Here is a 10,588-nt window from a genome sequence, read left to right as displayed (position 1 = left end):
AATTTTTAAAGCTATAAATTGTGTTCAAAGTTAACGTTATAAAAAAAAGGAAAATATATTTATATAATTTATTCATTTAAAGAGAAAAACAGTTTAAAATTATATTAAAAATATATAATTAAATTATAACTATTAAGTTGTTGTGCTTAACAAGTAATTTGTTTGTAATTAAAATAAAAATATAGATATATACATATATAATATAAAATATTATTTTTAAAAAATGGTCTTTAATTTATATAATAATAATAATTAAATAAATACTACTTGTGTGCTACAAATGGGTAACGACACGTGTGACTGGGGATATTGTGATCATAATGGTAATTATAAACATGGTTATTTTTATAATACTTTCTAAACAATATATAGATTCACAAACTTATAAATTGTAATATTCAATATAAATATATATATATATATATATATATAGTTATTATAATTTTTAAATATAGGTTTCATATTACAACAAGTTATGCAATGAAAAATACTAAAGCAATTACTTATAATTTTTGAGTTTAAACAAATAAGAAAAATAATATTTATTAAAATATAAACAGAAAAAATGATTGAAATTTCTATTTTGCTAAATATAAATATATAATAATTTTGAAACTCTTATGTCATTTTATTTATTATAAAAAAAGAAAAATAATTGAAAATCTTTCATTAATACCAAACTATTTAAATGCAATATAAAATCTGCATATAAATAGTATTTTATAATACATTCTTTATATAGTATTTTATAGCAATATTTAAGTGCAATGTATATGTTGTGAATGTTAAGTCATTAATCTTATTTTTATATGATTTTTTATACGATGTAATCTGTTGTATGTTTATATATTAAATATTATATTTAAATTACAATTATAAAATAATAATAAAAAATCAAGTAAATGTAAATAATTTATGACATTTTTTTTTATTTAATTGAGAAATATTATAGTTTTAATTACACTAATAAAAATTAGTTATTTTTATTTTTTAAAAATTTATTATTCATTTCAATTATCTGGTTTTCATCACTACAGTCTACAGTCTATAAAATTATAAAACATTTTTATTTTGATAAGCATTAGGTGGAAAATTTATGACATAGAAAGCATAATTAATAAAAAAGTATAAAGATAAAAATATCTTATTAACTATACTCTATACACATTGATTATTAAATATCAAAAAATTAAAAATATCAATATTTAAAAATGTTTTCCATTAGCTAAAATTTTTGTAAAAAAATAAACTTTTAAATAAACAAATATAAAGATTCATTTGCTGTACATTATATTTTTATTATATTTTTATTCAAATATTATTTATAAATATCTACAGCATTTATTGGTGTAATCACTAGATAAAAGATGACATTTAGTAAAATAAATATTAGTTTTTATGTATTATTATTATTATGTATATAAATAGCTTATAAATTTATTTAATACCCTAGTCAAATGAAATATAATATATTCTCCAATGAATAAAAAATGTATTTAAATTTATCTTAAAATAGATTTTTTACTAATATTTAAAAAAAAATATTATATACTAATAATTTTTTAATATTATAATTTAGTATAATTAATATATTGAAAATAAGTAGATTTGAAATTATCAATTTTTATAATTATAAATTGATAAGAAAAAAAGATAAACAAATATCAAACATTATTAAATATGAAATGTTATCTATTAAAGGGTAAAATACTGTATAATATAAAGTATTAGATTTGATTAATTTGTCAATTATTTTTATTAAATGACAAATAATTAGTTATATTTTAACTACAATTGTATAGTAAAGATAAGAAATATTGATAAAGTGTTAAATCTATCTTTTTTAAATGTTTGTTTTTAACTTTAAAATAAAATTATCAAATTTGATTTGGTTGAACAACTTTTTAGTAATTAATAATTAATCTTTAAATTTATATTTGATAAGAATGTGAATTAATATCTAATACTATTTTTAAAAATTATATCATTTATTATAATTTATTGTATTATAAATATTAATATTAAAATTTATTTCTAGAATAAATGATTTATATTTTTTTAATTAATAGTTTGTTTGATAATTATTATTATTATTGATATTTCATTATCAGCATTGCTAATTATAATTAAGTAATATATGTAACAATAATAATTTCAATGTAAATAATATATCATTAAATTTTTTATATACATTTATTAGGGCTTTATATTTATTGAATATTTCTAAATCTAATTTTTATAAATAATAAAATAAAAATTAATTTATAAGTAATAAGTTAATAAATAAATACTGTATTAATAATAAATTAGTTTACAAATATTATTATTTATACACGTATCGTATTTAGCTTAGTTGCTGGTCTACCCATACAAACGTGTTTTATATAAGTCTATAAAATTAATGCAAATGTAATAATAATAGCAAATATTGGTATTTTTGAATCACAATTAATAAATTATAATTGAATTTTATTTATAAAAACGATTATATTATATGATGCTATACAATACCGTAGTATGAAATTAATAATAAAAATAGCACTTTATAATTAACTAATAATAAAATATTTTAATTGTGCATAAAAATTAAATATTTATTATATTTCATATAAAATTTAGACATTTATAATGTAGAAATCGGATTTATGATTAAAGTTATAAGACACACACATACACACACACATACACACACACACACACACACACACACACAAACATACACACACACGATGCTATCTAATCTATATTTAGATTAATATCTCACAATGAATATATATATACAGTATTTGTAATATATTATATAAAGAGAAAAATAATATATTAGACAACACACACACACACACAAATACACACACAAATACACACACACATACATACTGTACATACAATAGTAATGTCATGTTTGGTGTGCCAACGGAAATGTCATTTGAAAGTCAACCCTAAAACTATATATAAGAGCTATTTCTGATTTTGCTGTTGTATATAATAATATTAATAATATTATTGAAGATCTATAATATAGATTATATTGTATAATATATTAGTGTTTTGATAATATTAAACATAACATGTTCTGAACTTTAATACTTTATACTTTAATAGTATAATATATTCAGTAATTTGTATTATACCCTTACAATTATATCAAACAATAATACCATTTACTAACGGCAATCATATAAATATTACTGTACAGTATATACATTTTTATACTGAATATATATATATATATATATATATATATATATATATATATATATATATATATATATATATATATATATATATATATATCGATCGATGATAGGCTTTGCAAGTTTGCTAAACAATCAATATATTCACATCCAGTGTTTGCACTGTCATCCCAATGCCAGCAATCTCTCAAATACACAGTATGTTTGTGTGCCGTTATTTTTAAGCAATTCATACAATCGATATCAATGAAGAAAAATCTGGCTTTAAATTGCTATCTCTCTCTCTCTCTTTCTCTCTCTCTCTCTCTCTCTCTCTCTCTCTCTCTCCATCTCCCTCTAACCTAACTGTGCTCTACTGATCCACTAAACGAGTAAAATACCAAAGAGTATATATATTAATATATATTGTGTATATATGACTTGTATATACAGTATAATACATTAGTGTTAACCTTGAATTTTGATACATACTATAACTAAACTTATAAAATATAAAACAAAGATATTTATAGTAATCATATACTTACTTATGTAATATTGTATATACTGTATATATATATATATATACTTTCAAATGTAACATTATATTTGTACTCAAGTTAGCAATATTTTCATTTTAACACTAATTTATTTTTATAAAATTTAATAATATATTTATTAAAATTTAAAAAACGTGCTGTTTTATTCTATTAATAAAAATAATACGGTATCAAGGACATGTAAAAATAACAACAATTTTAATATTGTAAATAATTATTTAATTGAGTGGCTATAATTAAAACTTAATTCATCAATAGTCGAAAATAACTATTAATGTATATTTTGCCTAAAATTACAATTTCAATCAACTGTGTAAACAAAATTAACAATTGAAAAATAAAAAGCTTTTTTATGTAATTAGTTTTCAAGTGAAGTATTTCTTTTTATTTTTAGTAATCTTTTTGTTTTAAGTATTATAAATTATAAAATATATTTTGGTATTAAAGATTATAATAATAATTATTATTATATAAATGTTATTTTACCATGTAAAACTATAATAACGGATATTACATTATTTTACTAAATATTGTTAAAATCTACGTTAATATTTTTTTCAATGAATTTAATTTTTGTTAAAAGCTTTTTCAAATAAATTATAATAATTTATATATATATAATATAGCCATCAGAATGTTATAAATATAAAATTTTCAAACATTAAGTACTTTTATATAATGTGACATTTAGCATGTATAGTACTTTATACATGCAAATTTATATTAATATTTTTAAAAATAATATTAGATAAAATTTAATTTTTTTATATAAAATAAAATTTTCCTTATCTATTATAATATTACTTATTTAAGGAAAAACTATTTGTAAGAAAAATTTTAAAAATAAAATGAATGACTAATACTATAAGTCAGTATTATTATACTTATTTTATTTTTATATACATTAATATATTGTATAATATAACTATTTTTTATTAGTTTATATTATGTAATTTATTGTTATTTTTTCTAAATTATTTTAAATCATTCAAATTACTAAACTATAATTTGAAAACAAAATTATATGTAATTAATCTGTATTATTGTGTATTACTTTTGTAGTGTATTTTATAATAGACTTATTGTAAGGGAAAGTCCTGTTAGAGCTTATTCTATGCTATTTAAAGTGAAAATTTATAATCAAATTGATTTGTCACTTAAATAGATATAATTATGGATACAGGAAACTATTAAACAATGTGTTAGCACATCACAATTATTATCATACAATAAGTTTCAATTAGTACAAAATTCCCCTTTATAATTTTTACTACCAAAATAACATTTAAAAAAAAATAAAACTGTTTCAATTATTTGAATAATAATAATATAATAAAAACATTTTTGGTTTTTTAATTTTAGTTTTTATTCTGCAATTTATTGATGTATAAAATATTTATCGTAAAAACCAGTGACACATTAAAAAGCAATAACATATTGTTTGGACACACAAATAGCTTTTGACAAACAATTGTCATAAAAAAATTGATTTTTATTTATGTTTTAAGTTTAGTACATTAATATAATCATAAACCGCACACTTTTTGATAACAAATTTAATATAATGAATGAGATAAGATAAATATAGTTATAGACTTATAGTTAACAATAAAAATTTTATTATTCATTTTATCTGATAAAAATCTTTATGAATTTTTTTTAATCAATTCATAATAAATAAGACTATATATACCGGTAGAATATATAAAGAAAAATTAAATTTTTTGTTTAGTTAGTCAATACTTTTATCAACTAAATAAACAATTTGAATTTAATTTAGATATTATTAATACATATTTACATCAAACATAGACATCATTTTATATTATATTAATCTATTAACGTATAGTATATTAATTATTTTTTTTTGTAGAAAACATGTAAATAAAATTTTTAATTAAATTGTATAAATAGACTATATTAATTATTTTAACATAGAATTTGATTATATTTGTTTTAATATTAAATATTAACATATTTCTAATTAGTTCTAAATACATATTATTGCTAAAAATTTTCATTAGTAATCAATTTTAATAATACATACATTAATTTGTAATTTAATTAATTTTTTCATTTATATTATGAATACTAATGAACTATAAGACTATGAAATAACAATTTATTATTATTATTGTTAATAATAATAATATATAATAAAGTTGACATAATAATAATATATGTACCTTAAATAATAATCATTAAATGTCATCATAATTTATTTTGGATTATTATAAATATCAGGTAAAATATTGTTAGACATATACACATAGAAAAAAAGATATTTAGTACATAAATATCCACTAATTTTCATATAACCATTAAATAAGTGATACTGTTGTTAACATTTATCAAAATATAGCTCTTTAGCTATAATATATCCATTAATTATTTCTAACAAATTTGCTTTCTTTCTTTTTTTTGTATAAATAATATTTATACAAATCATAGTTACTGTAGTACTGTATTCGTATAAATATATTGTCTTTCTATTATAGAGAAAAAAAACATTTATGAAAATAAAAATTATTGATAATTTCGTGTATAAACTGAACATAAAACTTGCGTGTATTTTGTTGTTGTTGTTGAAAAAAGACAAATAATTTGTGTTTTGTTGATAAATATAAATAAAGTCACAAAAAATATTTGAGACACATATAACAAAATGTCGCAATTAATACAGTATTTATATAAATATTTAATGTAATCTGTTTTTCGTGTATAGACTAATGGACATTATTTTTAATTAGTATAATCAATTAAATTGTAGTTTCAATTTGTATTGAACATTGATTGAATTTAATAATAAAATAAAACTTTTAATATCTACCTTGATTATATCGAGTAAACGTTTAGATGTACTTTTAATATAATAGTATAAAACAAATTATATTTATATATCAAATAGTATTGTAGTGCTTAAATATTTGTTGAACAATTGTTTTAATGATAAATAATGCTATAGCCTATAGTCTCACTGGGAGTCATATAAACAAATAAAATATTTTTATTTATTTATTATAAGATAATTTTTTTTTTGGATTTCGGCTAATAATAATATATTGCAAACCTGACATTAGATACAAATAACAATATTATTAATTTGTTGTTTATTAGACAAATACAATTGCAGATATTAAGATCAGGGTTTAGATCTGGTGGGTAGGGGTAGGTCGGCTAACCCCCCCCCCCAGAGGCCAAGATTTTGGAGATTTTACTCACATACTTATTTGGAAATTTGAAAAATTATGGCTTAAAAACAAGGAAAAATAGACCCCACTTAAAATTATAAAAAAATTAATATTAATATTTGTTAATTTACTATTTTTATTTTTTTCTAACTTATTTGCATCAAATTTTTAAGTGAAATAGTTTCTAACTTCTTAGAAATTAATCTAAATATGATAAATTATTATTTTTTTAAATATGTAATTTAAATCTTAAAAATAAACTATATGTTTAATAAACTAATTATGTTATTGGTAGAATATTATTTTAAGACAATTAATATAATAATTATAAATTATACTTTAAATATTACTTTTTTTATATAAAAAATAAAAAATTATATAAATTTAATGTTAATTATTTTTCATTCTAATATTATAACTTAATCGAGTTGAGTAATTGATAAAAATAAGTATATATTTAAATTTCGTTAATATAAATTTTAATATTTATATTTTATTAAAAATATTTAACTTGAAAATACTAAATTAATTAATGTACTTTTTAATTATTTCTAAATTTGTCATTATTAATCCAAAAACTATTTTCTATTTTAAAATTTAAGTTAAATTTGCCGAAAATAATGGGATTTATTGGGAATATTATTTTATTATCCTGTGAAATGCAATCCAGTACTCTAACACTAGATTTTTCAAGATTTTTTTAGTTGACACCCACCCCCCCACCAGTACCTCCTATACCAAAAAATCTTGTTCAACCCTGATTTAAATAATATATTATTTGATAAAAATAAATCTAAGGCAATCAGGAATAATAATGAAATAATCAATATTTCATTAGATATATTAAGTAAAATTGCAACTTTTAAAAAGATATAAATAACAATTTATTGCTTATCAATAGTATATGATTATATAGTAATAAATATTATTGTTTATTGTCGACTTTGTGATGATGTTTATTACATAATAGTTGTAATATCTAACTATTAAAATATACAAGATTATTTTTTAAAATAAATTGTTAATATAGTATTACTTACATATTTAAGTCATAAATAAGACAAACATATTTTTATAATAATTTTTTTTACCGAAAACCTATTATACCGCAAAATAACTGTTTTTATTTCTTTGTCTATTTATTATTGTATTAAATATCTAATGGATTTTTGTTTAGTAATAAAAATTATTCAATATAATAAAGTATAGAAATAATATTGTCTACATTTACACAATTATTAGTCATAAAATTTTTCAATTGTAATTATTAGAATCTTTTTTATTTATAAAATGAACACAAAAAACAAATACCATGTAAAAGGAAAACCATTAAAAACCTATTAAAACTAAATATAATTTGTAAACTAAATACAAGATTATGAATATATAATATATTATTAAAGCAAATATTTATTATTTTTAAGTAGAGATAAGTGTATATAAAAAAACATACACTCAATAAATAAATTGATTTTATTAAGCATTAGTACTTCAATGACTACAACAATCAAGTTATTGTGGAATATAATTTTTAAACAGAATATTCTAGTTTTATAAATGTATAAAACTTTTWTGCTAAAAAAATTTGTAGTTTATTTGCTAATCATAGATAATGMAATTTTCAATTTTGTAAATGTAATATTGTTAATTTAATTATGGGTGTGTGTTTTAGTGTATGCTATAATACAAGTAAGTACTGTATATGATGTAATAAATAAAAATTATATTACTATAATTAGATATTTTTTTAAATAAATAAATAAAAACAATACCAAATTTTTAAAAAAAATAAATAAATATTTTTTTAGGTCCACAAGTATGGCCACAAAAGTTTCCTATTGCCGACAGTGGTCGTCGCCAGTCACCGATCGATATAGAAACCGATAAATGTTTGGTGGTCAGGGAGCAACCTGGCCAAAATGAACTTACTATACTGTATCCAACAGTGTTTCCTGAACTAACTGTCCAAAATTCAGGGTATGGCTGGAAAGTGGATATTCCCGAACAGTTGGCCAAACAATCAGGTATTTACTAAAATATTTATTATCATTTGCTTATTATAGTAATTGTTATTATTAAAATTATACTAATAACTAACTCATGTCTAATATAGCTATAAATAAATAAATTCTATATTACTCTAGATATTTGATACTTTATATGTATTCAGGAAATTAATTTTTTTATTTATTAATAATAGTAGTTATGATAATGTTTTTTATGATAGATTGCAATGTATTATGTCATAAATATAATCAATCTTATAATTCTTATCATAAGTAAAACAAACCTATTCATCAGTTTATATTCAATGTTATCATAACTTTAGTTAATAATATATCAAATTACAAAAAAATAACTAATGGCTATTTGCTATATTGAATTTATAATTTGTTTTTTTCAATGAAAAATACTTAATTTATAATTGATATATGATATGCCGTATTAGTGCTATCGGGTGGCCCATTGGCACACACCTACCAAATGGCCCAATTTCATTGTCATTGGGGCAAACATTGCGGTGTGGGCTCCGAGCATACTGTCAATGGCAAAAGCTATGCAGCTGAGGTATCTGTTTATTGAATGACTTATCATAATTATCATTAGTATATCTAATATTATTATCTAATTATTTTGGGGCCAATAATTAGTTACATTTTGTCCACTGGAATACCGGCCAGTTTGACAATCCATTGGATGCTATGATGAGTACAAACGGTTTGGCCGTTTTGGGCGTATTTCTCGATATCGGCGAACAGAGCAACGATGAATTGGACAAACTATTAGAGCACATCACACTTGTTAGATATAAGGGCGAAAAATGTGATATCGCACACAATGTCGATATTACTAAACTACTGCCAGGTTAGGGGGGAAAAACATTTATTATTAAATAACACAATCAGTTATATCATGTGTTAAATAATTATTTTATATATATACAGAAAACAAGTCGTATTGGACTTACACGGGCTCATTGACGACACCGCCACTATCGGAATCCGTCACTTGGATTGTCTTTTCCAATCCCATACTATGCACAGAGGATCAGGTATGTAGTGATTGTAACGACAAAAAAAAGTAAACATAATATTACTTACAAATCTGTTTTTCTTTATCTGTAATTATCCGCAGATCTCCCGCTTTAGAGACATGTGTTTTGTTACACGTGATAACAGTTTGACGGCAGCATTGGGCGGACAGTTGGTAGAGAACCACCGGCACACACAACCTCTCTATGATAGGACCGTCACATTTGTCCAAAAATAATATGTGATTTAAGAGAAAAGATTTATTTTAAATGAGAGAGAAACAAAAATGTTGACATTACGGTCTATATTTTATGAGTGACATTAGATTTATAAAAAAATAGCTTATTTTAATGACAAATCAATTTAAATAATTATTGAATTGACATTTTTATTTTTTGTTTTATCTTTACTTTAAACAAATTAAAAATACATTTTAAAAAATTACTAAAAACTGACAAATAAAAACAGTCTAGAATTACTAATTTAAAAAAATTAGTTATAGTAAAGAGATAATCTATTTTACAATAATAAGTAATTTCTCATATATTTTTTATTAGATTTTAATTGAAATTATAAGTTATGATGACTTAAACGATACAACGAAATTAAAATATTTATTTTTTGAAAAAATA

The 10,588-nt window shown here is 19.7% G+C and overlaps 1 protein-coding gene across 1 annotated transcript; it reads left to right on the top strand.

Moving 5' to 3' along the window:
* The first annotated feature begins 268 nt into the window (after positions 1-268).
* On the top strand, positions 269-10,270 carry LOC128958654 (carbonic anhydrase 2-like). Its single transcript, XM_054304558.1, has 6 exons — positions 269-323; positions 8,733-8,948; positions 9,374-9,492; positions 9,576-9,789; positions 9,870-9,976; positions 10,060-10,270. Exons 1-6 carry the CDS (start codon positions 281-283, stop codon positions 10,192-10,194), a joined length of 834 nt encoding a protein of 277 aa, XP_054160533.1. The 5' UTR covers positions 269-280; the 3' UTR covers positions 10,195-10,270.
* The last annotated feature ends 318 nt before the right edge of the window (positions 10,271-10,588 follow it).

The sequence above is a fragment of the Oppia nitens genome, unplaced genomic scaffold, assembly GCF_028296485.1.
Source record: "Oppia nitens isolate AA-2021 unplaced genomic scaffold, nextdenovo-longstitch-racon4-pilon3 scaffold13_pilon_pilon_pilon, whole genome shotgun sequence".
Classification (NCBI taxonomy): Eukaryota; Metazoa; Arthropoda; class Arachnida; order Sarcoptiformes; family Oppiidae; genus Oppia; species Oppia nitens.
The sequence above is the reverse complement of the archived record's forward strand: the minus strand, read 5'-3'. Positions and strand labels throughout refer to the sequence as shown.